At 35.3% G+C, this 21311-nt stretch overlaps 1 protein-coding gene across 3 annotated transcripts in view; it reads left to right on the top strand.

The window, feature by feature from the left end:
- Window positions 1–3844: 3844 nt before the first annotated feature.
- LOC113228695 (stromal interaction molecule homolog) overlaps window positions 3845–21311 on the top strand; it is a 100239-nt gene continuing 82772 nt past the window's right edge. For 2 of the 3 annotated variants that reach the window (XM_026462051.1, XM_026462053.1), the window contains exon 1: window positions 4057–4222. In XM_026462051.1, the coding sequence (XP_026317836.1) occupies window positions 4057–4222 (166 nt within the window). Of the gene's footprint in view, window positions 4223–21311 lie in introns of all 3 variants that reach the window. The other variant, XM_026462052.1, reaches the window with a different exon arrangement.

The following is a 21311-nucleotide window of genomic DNA, read 5'->3' as shown; positions in this document are numbered from 1 at the left end:
GCAATCAGTGTATATCCTCAATTGTGATTGATTCAACATTTTCACTGTTGTACGGAATCAACTATAGTCATTTAAGGTAATGTAGACTCTTAACTGCTCATTCTCGATCGCATTTTGCTGAGTTGATATTGATAGCGGCTATTTGCGCTATGTAGGTACCTAGCGCTATTCGCAGTCTACATGAGGGCCTAGTGAAAAAAAACCGGGAACATTATTAAATTAGCATACCTCAAAATTAGAGGTCGTTTAAACGAAAAGCACTTAAAAAAGTCTGCTTTTTAAAATAAGCGCATAAGCACGTTTTTAATTTTAAGCGTAAGCGTTGTTTTTAAACACAAAGTCTATGCGCTTAAACGTTTTTCTAAACGACATTTTAAGCGTTAAACTAAAAAGCGTTTAGGTGAAAAGCGTACGTAACGTTAAAAAAAAAGCAGTTTTATTCCATTTCAACGGCTAACATCTACAAAAGTTAAACAGCTTATGTTTTTGAACGCTTTTAAACGCCAATGAATAAAATTTTAATATTAATAATATTTAATATAATGTTATTTATAATAAAAATATAACTCGTTTTTTACAAAAAAAACTTACCTATCTTAACACCTTTAGTGGTCTACTCTTGCGTTTCGCTATCAACACAACGTTGCAAGCTTTTTTTAACATAAAAGTGTATGCGCTTCAGAGGGAGCAGACGACAAATTCCTAATCTTCGATTTGATTTTAGAGGGGTATATTCACTTTAAAGTTAAAAACAAAACATTGTATGAGTAACTACACGATATATTCAAGCATAGACATTAATCAGAAACATAAAACAATAAAGTTTCCTCGATAGATAAAAATCACGAAATGACCTCTAATTTTGAAATTTTTTCGATTTATCCTCGAAATGCTAAAGGTTATTAGGACAAAAATTAGATAATTAATTATTTTTATGCATGATCGACAACTGTCACTACGGATTTTTTTTAATCCCTTTAGTTTTAGAGTTATTCCGCTAAAACGAATTTGGTACTTTTAATGCGCAAAATTCAACATCTGTCGTATGTCACGCGAACTTCAGGTATATATTTGTTTCACAAATTTGGGCGAAGCCAACGTCAAAATTTTTTTGGCATGCTCCCTCTAAAACGTTTTCTAAACGATTTTGTTAGCTTCAAACTAAAAAGCGTTTAAAAAAGCATGCTTTTTAAAAAAAAGTATAACGTTTAAACGTTTAAAAAATAAGCAGTTTTTCCCATCTTTACTCAAAATAGACAGGCCAACGTCAATGGCATGCCAATAATATAAATTTGGGCCCTTTGGTGGCGCTAGTGGTGACATCAATTTTCTTATTCTATCTATTGTCTGCCTCGTAGGCATAAAAAATAGTGTTGCTATCTTCTGAATTTATATCATCGCACACAACACCCACTGGAATATATGGGTTAACCCTCATCCTAACCGAGAACCAAACGGCAAATTTTATTATATTTGCATAATGAATCCATGTAAATCCATCACTAATGGTACATTAAGGTGAGAATTTTAGATGTTGGAATATCATTCCTCCAAATAAGCTTAGAAACTTCAAATAGGTAATTTATATCTTGTCTGAGTTATGAAAGTTTTAATCGTATTATTTAGTTAAATCTGAATATTTTAAAAATACCCTGTTTACAGTTCTTATTACCGATGAAATTATCAATTTGCTTCTCCATGTTCCGATAAAATTTTGTTTGTATCAAGCCTCAGTAGAAACGATACTTAAGTACAACAAGCGCCATCTATTGGAAACTGTATAAAACAATAGCATATCGCTAGTGCTTGGGTTACCGTCGCTGTACGCATAATGCACACTTCTGATGCACTAAACTAGATGGCGTTGCTTGGATATACACTAAATGTGCATTTTCATAGAATTCATGTCCACTTTCTTAAATTACATTTTTAAGCTTTCGCATACGATAGCAGAACACTTGTGGACGAAATTAACATGAATATTAATAAATGCAATCAAATCATCAAGCAATTATAGTGCATCAGTGGATGCAACTCCCTCCAAAAGCAATTACTTGGCAAGTTCGGTACTCATTTTAGTAAATCTGACATAGATAATGTAATAATAGATCTATATAGTACTGGACTGCCTCATTGATTAAAAAAATCAACATAACTATAAATATTTTGATATATGTAACATTTGCTTCACCATGAGATATGCAATATGTACGAGTATACAAATACCTCATGGTGAGCAGGGGCCAGATATACTACCTACACCATGTGTTATCATCAGCATGCTTCAGCAAACAAAATTGCTCAAGTCTCCCTATATAAATAAAAACCAAATAACACATGTTTAGTATCAATCTAGTCCTACCCCTAATAAAGATCCCAAAGTCGTTCTTAAAATACTAAAACAATTTCTCAACAAACTAAAGCGAAACTAAATCCAGAAAAATAGTTTCATTTCCTATAGTAAAAAAATTTCTATATTCACTAAATCATTTTAGTTTTAATAGTTAAAAGAAATCTTTATTTCTTCTCATTAGTGTACAGTTGGCATCATTGGTGGTAACTGGATGTTTTCCTCGCCTAGAGAATTAGTATCACCATAAAGCACAAAAATAGTGTTAGTTTTACTTGGTATCACGGTCACTTACTATACTATATAAACAGCCATTTTTTATAAAGGAAACTTCGTATGAAGTGCGTAACATTTTCAATAAAGCATTGTTTGTTTTATATTGTGAGCTGTAGTACGCTATGCTCTAGAGACATGATGCTACCATAAAGGTCCCCACACTACATGTTTCACAAATTTCAATTTTACTTACAATACAACAAAGATATAGAGCACTACTTTGATAAGAAATATCAGCACATTAATGTAACATGACAACTTATCTTAAAAACAACATGTGGCCATTGAAAACTCGAGAATTTGAGCTAGAATCCTCAAAATTTGTATATTTTAAGATGATGAAACTATAAAGTTTATTGTGCAATGTTGGGACCTCGATTGGAACAAGCAAACAGTAAGTAATTATCATCATTTTTGATTAATATTCTTTTATTTGTGTCCAAAACATTAACATATACTAAATTAATATAACAGGGGATGTGATTGATGTGATATTCATTTCTCGAACAGTTTAAAAATGTGCAAAAATAGAACATAACAAAGGAAATACAGGAAAATAGAGGACTCACATTCTGAGACTCTTCTTCCAAAACAGCCATAGTTTCGAAGTCAATATTCATCTTTTACTATAGTAATGCACTTGCAAAATCCAAAATACAACGTGTTAATAATAAATTAAGAAACAAATAACAAGGAAATAGATAATTTCTATCAAAGTATTGTTTACAAACTCGCAAGGTCATTTGACATATTTTGGTAAATACGTCATGTGACGTCACCGGTATTGATCGTCCATGCAAATACTTTTCGTCTTAATCTAATCAATAGTTTTTATAAAAAAAAAATGGTATATTAATATTCTAAGATATTGTCGCATTTTCACAGTAGATATGCATTGTTTGGTGAATTGCGAAATAAAGAATTAAGTGTTTGATTTAAATGTAAAACATTATTTTATCTGTAGTTCAGCGCGATTGGTAAACTGATGTCAATTGACAAAACTATAGCCAATAGAATGCGAGACGCAATAGACAAATAACATATGACGTGGTGACAGAGATAACTATACAAATCAGACAGAGAGCAACAGAGATAAAAGATGACAAGTTCATATTGCTACAGTAAAATAATATTCAGACATGATTCCAGACTTTTTTTCTAAATGTTGCCCAAATAAAATAGTAGTTTCAACAGATATTACCAGTTGGAAAAACGTAAACTAAACGTCAAAGTTTTTCGACCTCGCTAAATTTTTCATTCTGTGATAAATTTCGTAGTTTTTATGTTTTTTTCATAATTATGCTATGTGGCCTTAAAACCTGCGGATCGTTTGATTAAATTACTATTTTAGAATGTGTATTGTCTGTAGTGTTAAAGCAGTGGTGTTGTATTATCTTGTGCGAGTGCATTAGTGTCATTCAGAGATCACGATGCGTATCGGTTTTGTGTTATATTGGTGCGTATTGGCTTTTCATTTGTGTAAAGCGGACGATGTTGAGAGGACAGAGTCTAAAGAAGGTGGTAGAAGACAATGGGGTCCTCTTATGCGACCAGGATCTATGAGCGATTCTCCGTCAACGGTTTCAAATGATCACAGTAAGTTAATTTATGTCACTGAATTCGATCATTTTTCCCAGTGCTCCTGACACCTGTTTGCGTCCTTCACTCGTGTCGTACTCTACAATGCAGTATCATTACACTTCAAACTAATTAATCGTGTATTCGGTGTTTACTAATAAAGATAATGCTCAACTCTAGTTTTAAGGTTAGAGAATTAAAATGACCTTTAAAATTCAGGTTTCCTTATCAGGACATTGTCGATCTTTCTAGCAGCAATTGTTTTATGAAAATTATAGGTAGGTTAGTTGAATATGATACTTTATCATACTTTATCTAAACAACTTAATTTTATGTATGTTTTGTAGATTTTTCATCAGATTAGTAAGTTGCTGATAATGTAAACAAAAGTCCTATAAGGAAAGTCTATTTGCAGGCCAGTGTAGTTTCTGTTAAATCTCACATTATGAGTAATACAATAGTGACTACAATAATATTAATACAATAGTAATACAATTTATATAATAATTCAATCCAAAAAAGAAAATCCAATTTATGGATTTAAAAACATTTTTATGTATATTAGATAGAAGAAAATCAGAGTTATCACATTGTTCGAATAAAATTAGTTTGCAGCTAGCACTTTTATGTGGTAGGCTGGGGTGGTAAGTGTATCCAATGGAAAAAAAAGGTTTTTTCATATAGTTTTCTTGTTTTGGGTTGAGCGCCATTGGTTGCTACACTAAAAGAAAAAACATAAAAATTAATAAACCTGGCTCCAATTTACTAGTAATAGATTCCAAAGCCATATTTTGTGAAAAAAACAATTCAAAATTGGAACAAAACAATTGCTCATACTAGTAATTAACTCGAAGATTGTATCTACTCAGTATGATTTATTAAACACCACAGTGGAATGGCGGATTACAACCAGACAGTACCACCTACCAACTGCTATTGAAAATTGCAACTTGCTTCTTTTGCAGGAGTTGAACTGTTGTAATTTGCAATTTTGTAAAGTGAAGCAGGAACAAAACAAAAATTTTTGAAGACTTATGCAATATGTACACACTTTGCAAGTGCCTGTTAACAACTATAGCATCATACACTCTACACATGCTATTTAGGGCTCTCAAAAATACAAATTGCACCTGTGGTGTAATATGGTTACATCTGCAAAATGACTACTTTTCATGATAGGGGTTTCTACAAACAAATTAGTCGACTTTTTTGTGCTTAAATTATAAAATATAATAATAGTTATAAAATTTTACATAATATACAAACAATTTATTTATTTCACATAGTTAATATTATTTTTATGGCTCATTCGAAAATAGCACTTTTATGTAGTGTCACATGTGACTTACCATTATATGTCTAAACCAAGGGTTGAGTTCAGTATGTTCTTTCGCAATAATTACCCATTTATTAAAACCTTTTAGAGCCTTTGCACACGGCATATAAAATATTATACGCGCCATAAACGCGTGTAATCTGCGCGTTTACGCGCCGCAGACGCGCTGTAGTGTAGATACACTGAAACCCGTGCAAATATCGCGTTGCAAGCAAGAAGCTTTATACAATTTCACGTAATAGCTTAATTTAAAAAATTTACTGAAATTAACAAACAAAACTAAAATTAAAACCGTCCCTTTTACGCGTGTCGTCGGCGCGTATTGATAAGCTCTTAATTTGCCTGTTTGTATCTGTAATTTTGTATAGTGCCTGTCTTAGAACATCTTTTTGAGGCTATACTACATAATAATAGAAAAATATTTCAGCATAATTTTCATGTACAGTAACACTCTTTCTACAATAAGTATAAATTTGTTTATGATTGGCCATGTAAAAATATTCACAATGTTATTCATAGCATCACTATCTTAAAACATGCATAGCCTGAACCCATCAATGTTAAAATTTTAGTAGCAGTAGAGCTCCTTGTGAAAGAGTTCATCCTAGGAAGTACTGCCACCTTACCTATTTCTACTGCCAAGCAGTAATGTGAGCATTGAGGGAAAGGGTGCTGGTTAAATTAACATGCGCACACACTCATTATGTCTCAGGGAGACGGATGTAGTGATAATGCCCCTGAAATCTTTGCAAGTTAAATCCCTGAGTGAAACTCAACTGCAATGAAATGTAACTGCTATGAATAGGCGTATCGCTTACCACCCAGTGCTTGACTTGGTCATCCTGTCACTTGGTATCATGCCTATATAGGTATACCTGTTAATACAGTATAGTACACATTGCCCGCTCATATATAAAATATTCAGAACACAAAAGTGTGTTTAACCATAAGGTTGCTATTTGCTATTACGAAGATATTAATCTTGTGTGCCAATTAAACAACACAGCATCTGGTGTTGCGAATCTGGAATAAACATTGTTAAAGCTTTATTTTGTAGTGCAATTAGAAATCCCGACAAGATTTCTATGTTACTCACAGTTTTTTTAATAATTTTTCATAACCTGGCCATTGATTTCACAATAAAGGTCTGAACTGAAAGTTAGTGAGTCAAATGCTGAGTTTTGTAACCGCAGCGGCCACTATACAAAATGTATTTCGTTTTAAAATGTACATAATTTGTGTTTCTATTTTTATTTTGTTTCACAATAATATAATAATTAATTTATTTATGAAAAAACAGGTCACATTTTGATGTGACATGACAGTCTCACATGAAACATTTTATTGTTTATTATCCAAAACAAAAATAATTAATTATATCAGTGGTCCTTAAATCTAATGTACCTACTGCAATCCCTTTAACTTGTTTATACATAGGTGGCTACAGTGAATATATTTTACAGCATTATGCATTGTAATTTATTGCGGAAACAAATTTATCATTTGTATTACAAAAAAATTACAATTAAAAAGAAAAATTAGAAATTGTACTTTGAATTACTATAGAATTTTTTAAATTTAATTTTTGTTTTCTTTTTATTTTATTATTCTTTCGATTAGTCCTCTTGTTTTTTATTTATGGTGTCGTTTGTGGTAAGAATTTAAGAGAAATAGATTTCTAGATGCTAAAAAACAGGACTACTGGTGTCACAACCAGTGCACATGCAAAATGAGTTCTTACATGCACCACCACACACGTCATTGTCCTTGGTGTTCGTTGTATGTTTTCTTGGTTTTATGTTGTGTACTGGTGTAATATAATTGATGGTTGCGTTATTTTTATTTCAAAGAAAAAAAAGCAGTGAAAAGTGAAAAAACTTTTTTCTCAGTTCAAACACAGGTACAAAACTTTGAATGGGACTTTACTTAATATAATACAATTAATAAAAACTTTACTTGGAAGTAGTAATTACATCACTCAGTCTAGAGCATAAGACATGATTGGGTAACTAACATATTTAGCAAAACAAATGACTCAGCCCTTGCAACCAGCTACATGATAAATTGGTGTGTTGCTATGAGGTTAATAGAGTCCTTTTTTCATAGTTCATAATTGTAAAGTATCCGTTATGTTGGGGTGAGTTTTGAGAGAGTACACAGCCCTATGTCACTGCAATCAACAATTTGATCTATTCTGAACAGCACTAATTTGTATTACTTAATAATACTACTAACATAATATAATAATAAACGTTATATAAAAATTATAGGTATATTTTTTTATAACAATAGCATATTTCACCAAAACATTTTGATATCATAATGTCAGATGAACCTTTTAACGGTGGTCGTAACCCAGTGGAAGAGAGATTAGTTCTCAACTGACAACAGACCTATGACTTTAATTTGTAAATTACATATATTTGTGAAGTTTTAGTGTAAATACCACTTGCTACTGGTAAAGGAAAATATTGTGATGTAACCCAGCTTGTCTAAGGCGGTACACAATGTTTGGAAAACATGAGAAATCTCCAACTCATGTTTGGCCAGCATAGCAGGGGGTCTACTCTAATTCTCTGTCCGAAATCCGTCTGAAACAAGTACTGTCAAATAAGTGGACCAAATCAAATGACAAGTATCAAGTATGAAGCTTCATTCGCATCAAGCATCTTTTAATTAGGACGAGTATTACTTATTTGATAATAATTAGATATAGTAAATATCATGTCAGATGGAGAAGGGAGTAGACCTCCAGGTTAGGGCCTAAACCCTCAACTTAAAGGAGATAAAAGGTGGGACATGTAATGTGTCTAGTCGACAGTTGATGATGAAGATAGGACTAGTTTAACATAATTAAAATGAATATAGCAATGTCTACAATGTCATTTATCTGTAGCCAGATGGGAATTTGTCAAGCAATTTAAAATGATATAGACTAGTTCTAGGAATATCATCAAACATAACTTTATTGCAATATCTTTTATAGTTTTGTTATTTATGTTCCTTTGAAGTCTACCTGCCTTCAAAGGTACCAGTGGATATGTTAGTATATTTTGTAGTATTGAGATAGTTCAATAAGTATTTTAAAAGCAATCAATGTTAAGATATTGATAGTTGATGATAGCAATATAACTGTAATATAACACAGTGTAATAGGAAGTATAGAAATTGTTTTAAGTTACTTTTTTTCTAATGAATGTCCACAATTCAAAGTTGCCAAGATGTCCATTGCATTTTGACGACCTCGGTGGCCCAACGGTTTCCCAGTAGAACTAATTTGGAGATTATCTTTCCTAAATTGATTATGGTCTGGGTGTTCTAGATAATGCCCCGGAGTGAACTCCGTTGCTCTGTTACTCTTAGTTTCAGTAGAGTACCTTGCCGGCCTTTGTAGGTTGTGTTATTTATGTTACTTAGAACTTACCAGATATTGTCAGAATATTTTTTGTAGTGTTAAGATAGTACTAGAAAGAAAGAAAACAAAACGTAAAAAAATAATATTTTAAAAGCAATTAACGCCAAGAAGTAGCAGTTAGAGCTTTGTGAAAGAGTTCATCAGGAAAGTATTACCACCTTACCTATTTCGACCGCCAAGCAGTAATATGAGCATTGCTGCGTTTCGGTTTTGAAGGATAAGGGTGCTGGTGAAATTACAGGCACGTGGGACTTGTCAACTTATGTCTCAGGGTGACGGGTGCCACTACGGCAGAGCCGGTCAGATCTTTGCCATTCTAAAGCTCTATGCGGCACTGCAACTGTTACAGACGGGCGTGTGACTTACCACCAAGCACACGACTTGTTCGTTCCGTCACTTGGCGGTACCATAAACATAGTACAGGGGTATTCCCTAGTTCAGACCAGGTAATTGATGTAAGGTAAGGCAAGTAAAAACGAACATTTATTAGCACACAAGATACTTCATTTTACCGGTTAAGTTATTCTACACATAAAATTGAGTACAAAATGTAGTGAATTTTTTGTTGAAATTTTTGGAAAGCCGATGGGAAACCAGTTATGTGGACGCCTCGCCACTGGTGGCAGCTTAACACATTATTTTTATTGTCTATATTGGGGAGGAACGAATTCTGGAAGCGATCTTTCTAGAAATGTCCATATCTAACCCACTGGTAAAAATGTAGCGATTTTCGTGTCAGTTACAATGTACCAATGACGCAACATGCACTATTGCTTAACATCGCTGTTCAAATCTTTAACAAGGCACATTTTATGAGGCCAGCATTTGCTTATCAGATGTCGTGGCTTCTTTTACATTATTAAATCGTAACTCTTGTGACTTTTGCTCGCATCTCGAATGTCACATATTAAGGATCAGTTTTGTGTATTTTATTTGTTTACTAATTTTGTGTAAACATTTACCGTCAGTCGGCTGTTCCTATATAAAACTAAAAATTGGCTAACATTTTTATGTTTGGAAAGTATTTTTTATCTAGTTGTAGTAGTAGTAGGAGTTGTTTTCTCAAACAAACTAGCGTTTCGTGCTGTTTACTGGGCCTATGCTCACGACTAACAGTCCGAAAAAAATATTTTTCACCTCACTAGCTCGGAAAGGCTTTCTTTCTCATTAGAAATATGTGCGCGAAAACGTGGAAAAGGTTTTTGGAATTCCAACTTGACGATGGACTGTGGCGCACCTGACTTTTTCTTTCGATGAAAAAAAAACATAATGACACGGTCAACTGCGCAATTTGTCGTACATTATTTATGTAATATAAATCGGTTGGTATACTATAACAGATTTGTTATAGTTCAACTGTTTTTCTTTTATCTACCATTTTCCTCACTATAGTGAAATGAAAAGTTGTGTATCGCTCGGCAGCAAAGTTGTTTTGCGTCTCGTGCCTTGAAAACCTCGCTACGCTCAGGATTCCATACAAGCACTTGCGTCAAACAACGACTTTGCCTTGCATAACAAATGACTATTTTTTTTTATGATACTAATTGACAAGACGAATAAGTCGTGCGCCTGACGCTAAACCCGCCACCCTGAGACATAATTTCACAAGTCCCTTGTGAATGTAATTTCATCAGCTAAGAGTGTCCTTCCAAAACCGGAACGTGGTAATATTCACATTATTGCTTGACGGTAGAAATAGGTACTGGGAGTACTTCCCTAGGCGAACTCTTTCACAAAGAAAAAGCCTCGATATTTAAAAATACACTTCCGGACACATATTTCGAGGCACCACGCATTTTGAGTATTAAGTGCCCTAAGCTTAAACAATGCTTGGTTAATCAAAAACTATTACGCAAATTTTAAACTAGTATACTAAATGTCTTAAGTCATTATCAGGAATTTAGATTTGCAGAACCAGGGGAAAACGTTTTCTTCGATGATAACTGTATTTTTCTTTTTTAGCCGTTTACGACAAAAATGCGAGGTGGCTCGAATTATGTGTCCGGGAGTTTATTAATTTACCACAAGTTTCTTGGTATATTTATGGAACATAATTTCATCAATTTTATGTTATTGGCATTGACTTACAATTATACGGACGTCGGGTCCGCGCTAAAAAGTGTCCGCACTTGTAAGGCGCTAAAATCGTATACAGAGCGCGACAGTCTTCATTTGTTCTACTGACAGCGCGATACTGCGATAACATTACAATTTAAATTTCGAATAGGTTGACTTGGGACTTTTTTTCGTGGTTTTTGTATTAGACCCGTCGTCCATTTATTTGTAAGTCAATGGTTATTGGTAATCTTCTGATAAACAACTAGGGTATCAATTCAGTTAAGGATTATCAAATACCATTTTTTTTTCATCAATGCTGGTTAATAGTTAATTAACCCACATGCACGTTATCGCCTATATTGCTAGTATAACAACAGCACATTAAGCATCGAATATCGCCTGCAGTGCAACGGAAGAAGATCCGTCACTATCAATATCTAGCTTGATGTGCTGTCGTCTGTACTTAGACATCAACATTAGTGTGGATAATCATAATCCAAAACCCGACTTCACACACTGCAGGATCTATACCTAGAACACTATTGTTAAACCTTCTTGGTTGTCAGTTTTTAATAATAAACAACCTGGCCAGGGGGTCTATGCTCATTTTGCGTCTGACATCCGTCCGTCAAATAAGTAATACTTACAAGACAATAATAATAATAAGGCGCGCACACTTTAGCCCCGCACTGGGGAAACCCTGTATCGCGGGTGCCATGAACACACACATAGACAACCACAAATTACACCCAAACTCACGAGAGAAATAAAAATAGCCATACAAATATTTCTGCCGACCCGGGAGTCGAAACTGGGACCACTGCGTGGCAGTCCGGAATGGTAACCGTTCGGTCACGGAGGCAGTTAAATGTTCAAAACGTATACCTATATATCGGCCAAAATCTTATTCTGCATATTTAACTTATACGCCTCCCGTGAATTGTTTATTTATTAATTTATTCGTATTCAACTTACACTAATAGTAATAATAACAACATATAATAGTCAATACGGGTTATGTCGGTCACCGCCTGAAAACAAGTTGCGGAATTTCGATCACAGAGCTTCGGACGTCTCCAAATGGTAACCAGCGGTCTGAAATTTCCATTCAGAGTTAATGAACACGTCAGTATCATTAATCCAATTAGAGATTATATCACGGCCAGAGCTTCATTGTCTGCCTTAGTGCCTCCGTGCGGATTAAATGTAGATCGAACAGTAAGTATAGTGACCGAAATTAGTGAGTGTTGTCCACCACGATCTTCCGCTTATTTCGGCCATTTAAGGTCTGCTATTTTAACGATATTATCTACCCATCTCGCTGTAGGATGTTCCGCTTTTTTTTAAGTAAATGGGCGTGTACTGCCTAGTTCTGGAGCAAAGATAAGGTGGAACGAGCATGCCCAGAGGACACCTATTCAGTCGCTCCTTAAGGCTCGCAAGCGCGCATGCTCGAGAATGTTCCGCGGAAAATTTTGACTCGTATCTAGTTTGTACGTTACACAATTAATCATAAAGTTCATTATGCTATGTACATTATCGTTACAAAAATTCGCTTCCATTCCGTTCCGCCGCAATATAAATTGAATCTAAAGATACTCGGGTTAGTCGTATGCTGGTAATTTCATTCCTAAGCTATGCGCATATTAAAAGATGACGAAAAGAGCTTGGTATACGTTTAAACGGAGTATCGATCAAGTAGGGATGATATCTCGTTATAGGACTAGACGTCCGATATTAAAAGGGGGCGGGCGGAATAATAATAATAATAATAACGCACACACTCAACATAGCCCCCTAGGGAAACCCTGTGTCGCGGGTGCCATGGACACACACATAGATAACCACAAACTACACCCAAACTCACGAGGGAAATAAATGTACGCCATACAAACATTTCTCCCGGCCCGGGAATCGAACCTGGGACCTCTGCGTGGCAGTCCGGCATGGTAACCGTTCGGCCACGGAGGCAGATAATAAGCTGATGGAAATGCGCATTTCAATAACCACCTCTTGCCTCCATTCGGTTGTTGCTTTAATCTATCTGTCATGATTGTTAGAAGATGTTTTATGATCCAAATCTAAGTTGTTAAATTTTAAAATGTTAAAGTTTCCCAAAAATATGATTATGCTTTGATGTCATGAAGTGGAACGAGTTTATGTGGATGATTTAACGGGAGAGGAAGACCAAAAAAAAAGATGTATGGGTTTAAAAAATGGGAAAAATGAGACAACGGATAATAAGGATCAAAGGACATAAGAGGTTGGGAGGATAATGATACTTTCAAGTTACTAGAATGTGAAAATCATACAAGCAACTTGATCGAAGGCCACCGCGACAGACAGCACACCAGTAAACGGTGCGTGAGTCATTAAACGTCTATCAATGGCAGACAGACGAGACGACCGTATTTCTCAGCTTATTTTAGTACGCGATACTGATCCGTTTTTCGGTGAGACATTTGCGGTCTCGGTGCAATTAAATAATGTAGTACACTGTATGTTACGATGAAACCGGCACATCGCAGGGAGTTCACCCAGGTATCTCTTTGCCCACGTGTTTTCCCAATCTTTATAATGTGGAACGTCTATTTCGCTCTTATTACATCAGTATAAAACTTTTTCCGACCGGCTTAATGCGATTCCGTGTCGATAAATGTGGTGACCCCACTTTTATCGACACGGAACACCGACATGGTTGATGATGACCCACCTTACCTATTTCCGCTTACGGCGCTTCAGTTTTGAGGGGCACGTGTGCTGGTAAAATTACAGGCACATGGGATTGTCAACTTACGTCTTAGAGTGATGGGCGCGTGGCAGTGCCCCTCTTATTCGTAAAGGTGGGTACTGACCGGCGTTTCTAAACAACAAACGGTCATTTATTTTCAGTTTTTATAAACATAAAATCCTATCAAACAGATGATAAAAAAATATTTATAACCCTCTAGTGGAACTTATTTGGATTGATAATGTTAATGAAACAGTGTAAATGTAAGCTATATTTTATCTGTTTAATATTATAATGCTGCTGGCGGCTGCCTGTATTATTATTCGCGCTAAACTGAATTATATTATATACGATGTGGTTTGAAAGGTGATGTAGTGGCGTAAGTCGAAAAAGGTATATTGAGGTGGTTTGGGCACATGAAGCGGATAAATGAATGTAGTAATCTACGAAAGAAATAATATATGGAGCTAGTGTGGAAGGCATCTCATATCAAATTGAGAGTGTTCTTAAAAAGACTGGGGTGTGTAATGAGAAGAATAAAAGGCCCTGTATAAAGAGATGGATGATTGTAAGTGTAGCAAGAATGGTTTGTCAGGATCGTGAAAAGTGGCGATGTATGGACTCTACCTACCCCCATGGGAATCTAAGGGCGTGAGTATAAATAAATAAACAAAATATTTATTTGTTTTCTGGTGGAAAGTGGGTGAAAAGAAATGTTTTAATAATTGATGCGAAAAGCACGTGCACTTTCTTACCTAACGATGACACCGTGACTAGACAACAGGTATGCAGTGCCAAAATAAATCGTCTACATAGGGTACAGTTGGAATTTTCAAGCCGAGACTTTCTTTCTGATTGGAGACAAAAATAGATCTTATTTTGTAAGACGAGTCTAAAGATAGATCTCATTTCGAGAAGTAATGTCGTTTTACGCAATTTGAATTGCAGATCGAATCTGTGAAGGAGATACATTGTATTTATTATTTTTGTATTACATTGCGTGAAATATTACCGTGTACAAAAATAAATACATGTATGAAAATGAACAGATCCTGTAATATGGGAGATTCGATTCATTTTTACTAGTGTTTTGTAAAAGTACTGGTAGTAATCATGACAGATTTTACTATCACTCAACAACTTATAATAAAAAAGGTGAGAAAGCCCTGATATAGCACAGACACTGGTTCGAGTCGACGAGTCTTGTCAAATCGAAGAATTTTTGTCTTTGTCTTCGATCTTTGTATTAATAATAATAACAAACTAGACTTAAGGAGTAATTTCACAAAAATAAATGATGTCATGATTGTAAAACATCATAATATTTATTACAATCAATATTATAAGATATTCTAGATTATGCATCTACTGTTTGAAACCCTCAATACAACATTTATATTTCTGGCATTGAGTGCATTCAGAATAAAATTAAAAAGTTATTAAGTTATAGGCATCCGTTGTTTCCCAGTCATGAAGTGACAGAGTGGAAAAACGACGCGCTGCGAAGGGCCAAATCTTTCTGTATATTATTTTGAGAAATCAGATTGAGTCTAGCTTTTTGCTACATAATATTAATTTGAGATGCCCTAGATCAGTGTCTTTTGTGTGCCTACTTATAAAACTAAATACTTAAGTAGCGCTTTCTTGTTTAGAGCTTGTAATGCGTACAATATCATAGTGTCATTTAGATGTAAATATATTTTATTTCTCTTTTCCAACATTTGTAAAGCCCATTTATGGACAATAATTGATGTTACCTATTTGTTTTTATTTTTTTGTTTCTTTTTAATTTTTTCTTTGTATTTAAAAAAAATACCTAGTGGTTTTTCGTTCTTTTTTAAGTTATATTTATTAGTGGAAAGTTTACTGGTTTAAGTGATAAGTTTCCTTTTTGGACTATACAATTCAGTATACATATTGTAAACTGTTTAATTCCCAAATAATAAAATAAAATATAAAAAAATATTAGAAGAGTAGAATTAATGCAGTACAAATGAGAGCTTTGAGAAGTATGACTGGATAGACTTAGATAGATAAATTATGGAACAGTGTGATAAGAGTGCGTTACGGCGTGGAAGAAGATAATTATAGTGACAAAGACAGGGAAAGGGATGCTTAGATGGTTCGGACATGAAGAGAGAATGAATAATAGAAAATTGACGAAACATATTTATAAGGCGAGTGTTAAAGGGCAGGTTGGTAAGAGCCGACCAAGGCGAAACTTACCATGACCAAATTGAGGCCATCCCAAAGAAGGGCCAGATCAAGAGTAGCCTTAGAAAGGTTGTAACCCGCTAATGTGCCGTGACCAGGATCACAGCAATAAAATAGAATACTTCGGTCCACATAATTTATTCCATAAGTAAAGTCAAAAGAAAGACCAGAAAGAGCCGATATACAATATTACTAGGTTAGATTGGTATTAAAATTGGCACATGATTTAGGTTGGGAACTGGTAAAAGGATCAAAATTAAAGGAGCAGCACCGCTCGCTACAGCGATTGAGCAGAGAGTGACGACGGAACGAAACAAAATGAGAATGGCGAGGCAAAGGAATTAAAGAATGATTCAAAATTTGAAAGCAAGTAGCCAAGAACCAGAAAAGTACATGTATGTAGTATAAGATTAGTTTAGCTCTTTTTTTTAGAGAAATTAAAAATTATTATCAAATCAAAGGGAATCGATTTAGAAAATTGACATTTTTCTCGTACAGAGGAGTGAAAATCGACTTTACATTCATTGGGCAAAGAGCGCTTGGCAAGCGTCTCATGCGGATTAACATTTATATACCCATTCAGCTTTTCAGCTGCTGCGTGGTTTTTTAACAAATTCTCTTTGAAGAAGTATACTTTAGAAGCGATCGTTCATTATGCTACACGACGTTAACTGCGGAAAGATAAATTGTTCATTAAGTCTTGAATGATTGGTTTACGGTAGTGTTTTTTTCGCATACATTGTTTCTATCTCTTGCTTTGTCGCTATGATTGACACTTTACTTAATTCTTGGTTCAGAGTTCAGAGTAAATGACGACCTCTGTGATCGAACAGTATGCCCACAATCGGCCCTGGATGGGGAAGTCCCGGGTTCGATTCCTGGTAGGACCCTAGATTCAGATCAGGTAGTTTTTGTACAGACTGTAGCGATGGGCGATTGATAATGATTTCGATATTTGACTCGTTAGTAATTACTCATCCTGTCATTCGAATGAAAAATTAATATTCTACTAATTTGCGTATTCGAATGATTTGGTCCATAGATTCCATGGAGCACAACGATACTCGTGATCACCGAGTCCTTTCTGACATGTGGTAAATACCGTTAGCTTTACGGGGACAGGGATATGTTGATATAGACGTGGTGTGATGGGATGCCGACATAATAATCATTAGATACGTGCACCCGACCGTAGTGCAGGGGCATTCGATATCTGTAATCATTAGATTTGAGTCGAATGATTGGGGAATCGACTTAGGCGAATGATTTGCCCATTCGAATGATTGGTGTTAGTAATAGTCAAAGTCGCGCATCGCTAAAAGCTCTTCTGACTAAAGACAGCGTATATAGTTCATTCCTTTGTACACTCTATTTAATATATATTTTTTTATTTTACCGACCTCAAAAGTTTGTGGAATTACATCTATTTGCCAAGAATTGTCATCGGTTAACGTAAAGTGGGTGAAACCCAATAAACCGAATTCATCCACTCATTTGCCACCCTCAGAGGTGGAATATTGTCTTAAAATTTGAATGAAACCACTAGTAAGGTATAATTATTAATACAAAGATCGAACACTTAGAAAAAATTCCTTCGATCCGGCCAGATTCGAACCGACGTCTTCTAGAAAACCATGCCAAACGTTGTCACGAATTTTTCTATTTGCTTGTTGAATCTTTGTATTTGGTTTTCAACGACTTTTTAGCCGTAGCGCCATCTATGAGAAATCTATGCTTAGTTGGCATAGCGCCTGACACGGTTTGCTAGAAGACGTCGGTTCGAATCCGGCCGGATCGAAGGAATTTTTTCTGAGTATTCGATCTTTTATTAATAATTATAACAAACTAGTGGAGTAATTCTGAACCTCCTTTTTTTTAAGTCTGTTCAAAAAGACCAACTCTCAACGAATTGATGTGGGTTAATAGTGAGTTTTTTAGTGAAATGACAAACATTTGTATAGTTCTGAATGACTCCATGTTTCAGTTCTGAAAACCACTTATTTTGGGATATTAGATTGTATGTTATACGTTCGATTTTTCGTCATACGTTCCAATTGCAACTTCAGACTATCTTGAACATACAGATTAGAGCGCCGTTAAATTTCATGCATGATAATTAAATGATCATGCCTTTAAATTCTCATGTGTGTAAATCGATTACAATTATACAAACGGCATTTTATTTACGAATATAATTATGATAGGGACGAATAAGCCGTACTCCTGCTGGTAATCAGTACGCCTGCCAAAGACAGTTGCAGTGTCACCCAGAGCTTCAAGTCGCAAAGATCTGATATAGCATAGCATAGCCGTTGCGCCCGACACCCTGGGGCGTAAGTTGAGAAGTCCAATAGGCCAGTATATTCACCTGCTCCCTTACCCTTCAAAACCGAAACGCTTGACGGCATTAATAGATATGGTACCAGTACTTCCCTGACATAATAATAGTCAACCTGTCCTTCTATGTTAGCATCCATTGATAATTCGGTGCTAAAGACTTCAGGTAATGTTTGATAAATTTTACAACGTCCTGTATCTTTGCTTTTGTCGCTAAATTGTCTACATTATAAAAATGCCTTAAGAGCGATTCGTTAGCCATCTGTCGTCCTATAATAAAATTCTTATGCATAGTCTATCTGCGACGGGAATTGCTCTTTTAGCTTTTGCGCAATAATATCATACGTCGTATATGACGAATAATTGGTTTTATACCACAAGAGCTGGCCCTTCAAGATACGTTGCAATCACGTACCTTTTTTGCACATCTGACCAATTATTTATTACGCTGATAGCCTCAAACATATTTATAAATTCGTCTACATCGTTTAACCCAGAAATCTGCGTCGCGATCCGATTCATTTTCTTTCTTGCCCTTTTCACTAGCACGAGGATAAAAACAAATAAATAAGTACAAATAAAAATTATTTATCTTATATCTAACCTTATATTTATCTTCTTCCTTTCTTCGGAGATTTTTTCATAAAATCGTATAAAATTTCTCCTCAAATCGGCGTCTCCACCATTTGTAAGGGTAAGCCGTGGGTTAGCGTAGCGAGAGGCACATTTCAATGAGAAATCAGGAAAATAATCATAAATAAAACTTTGCTACGTATATTCAGATCGAAGCTTTTTCTAGAACAACCAAGATATTAATTGTTTTACAATGTTCTATTATTATTTATTATTATATTATATATTATTATATATATAAAGCTACAAGTTCTTACTCACTGATAGAAATAGAACGCATACTTCCCGATATGGTGGAAAAAAGGTATTTATACCGTTGTACGTGGATAGATTCCAAAGCAAAGATTTAAATATGAGAAGACCTAAATGTGGAAAATATGAAAGAGTGATCAATGGCCTGCAAAAACTATAATATACGAGGGAATATTTGTGCACTTTTATGAGGTAAAAATGTAAAAAATGTTCGAAATTCAAATAAATAAGATGGCCGCCATACAAATTTCAGTCTCCTATCACGGAAACTATTAGAGATAGGTAGGAGGTGTTCGAAGGAATGTCACAGAGATTAATAGTGATCAACTGCCTGGGTTAAAAAAAACAAGATGGCGAATTGAAAATGGCGGTCGAAGAAAAACTTGCTTCGATCCGGCTGAAAATTGGTTTGCGGGGGAGTCCTTAACCATAATTTGGGGTCAAAAGTTTCTTTTCGCCATTTTTTAATATGACTGTCATGTAAGCGTTTTTTTCGTCAAAAGTGGCTCCCGAAACGGACTTGCTCTGGTTCGGCTGAAAATTGGCATGCGGAGACTTCTAGAAGTGTCGGATAACAATTTGTGGTCAAAATTGGTTTTTCGCCATTTTCAAATATGGCCGCCATAGAAGCGTTCGTTGGCGGCAGAAAAAAGCTCTGATCCCTTTGAAAATTGGCATGTGTGGGTCTGTAGAAATGCTTGATAATAATTTGTGATCAAAAATGCTTTTACGCCGTTTTTTTATATGGCCGCCATTCAACAACTAATAAAAATTAGCTCTAATTCGAGTGAAAATCGATATGTGGGGATCTCTATAGGTGTTTGATAATAATTTGCGGTCGAAATTTATTTTTCGCCTTTTTTTAATATGGCTGTCATACAAACTTTTTTAGCGCCAGATATAAATTTGCTCTAATTCGATTGAAAGTGGACATGTCGGGGTCTCTATGAGTGTTTAATAATAATTAGCGGTCAAAATTTATTTTTCGCAATTTTTCAATATGGCTGCCATACAAACTTCGATTGAAAATGGCATGGCTGCAATCACAATTTGGGGTAAAAAATTTGTTTCTGTCTCTTTTCGATATAGCCGTAACTTTTTATGTAAATGGCTATTGAAAAAACTTGCTTTGCTCGGACTAAAAATTGGCACGAAAAGATTTCTAAGATTGTTTGATAATAATTAGTGGTCAAAATATATTTTTGCAATTTCTTAATATGCCCGCCATTAAAGAGCTATTTAAATTTTTTTTAAACAAAGCCATAAGTGCCGAGGCCGTAGGCCGAGGTCCGCGGACGGCGAAGCCCGAAGCGTCCGCACGCCATCAAAAGGAGATAATATACGGAGACGTAATAGATTACGAGTACAAGATCTCACAATTGTAAAAATATATAGCATGTATTATAATAATATAGCATGCTTCCCGATGTAGTGGAAATGAGATACTTATTATAGCGTTGTTGTATCTCAACCGTCTCTATGTTAGATTCCATTTTCTTGAACGCTATGCCATAGAGAAGTATTTAGGGGGAAAAAATGCCAAACTACTGCCGAATTTCCTGTACTATGTAGGTACTATGAATACCAAATCAACGATAACCCAGAATACTCAGACCAAAACCAACTTAGAAATGTTCGTTTCTTAAATTGGCATAAATCGGGAATCGACCTCCTCTTCAAGCGCCCATAGTACTGACTGCTGTGCCACCGAAGAACATGAACACACCCCGTAAACTGAAACCGACTACGCGCTGCAGGCCGAGCCCGACACCACCGTAGGCCCACCTACGGTAGGTAGGTACAGGGCTCGTTTTTTATATAATTCTGAATACAAACCTACAAATTTATTCCGCCAGTACAAATCATACAGCCTAGTCTATAGTACTATGAGTAGTAACGAAATTCACTCGGGGCACAACCCAGAACACCCAGACCAAGAACCAGCTTAGAAAAGTTCTTTTCTCAAATTGGAACTACCGAGAATCGAACTCGGGATCTCCTCATCCACCTACATTGAAACTGCTCTAGGCCACCGCTCTACTGCTACTAAAATGTTCGGCAATGAAGTAATGATATGATAATAATAAATACAATCTTAAGACGCTCTCGACAAAGTAGACCCTTATTTTTT

The sequence above is a fragment of the Hyposmocoma kahamanoa genome, unplaced genomic scaffold (genome assembly GCF_003589595.1).
Source record: "Hyposmocoma kahamanoa isolate Upper Pololo Valley unplaced genomic scaffold, ASM358959v1 237, whole genome shotgun sequence".
Lineage (NCBI taxonomy): Eukaryota > Metazoa > Arthropoda > Insecta > Lepidoptera > Cosmopterigidae > Hyposmocoma > Hyposmocoma kahamanoa.
This window is presented reverse-complemented; position numbering and strand designations above follow the sequence as displayed.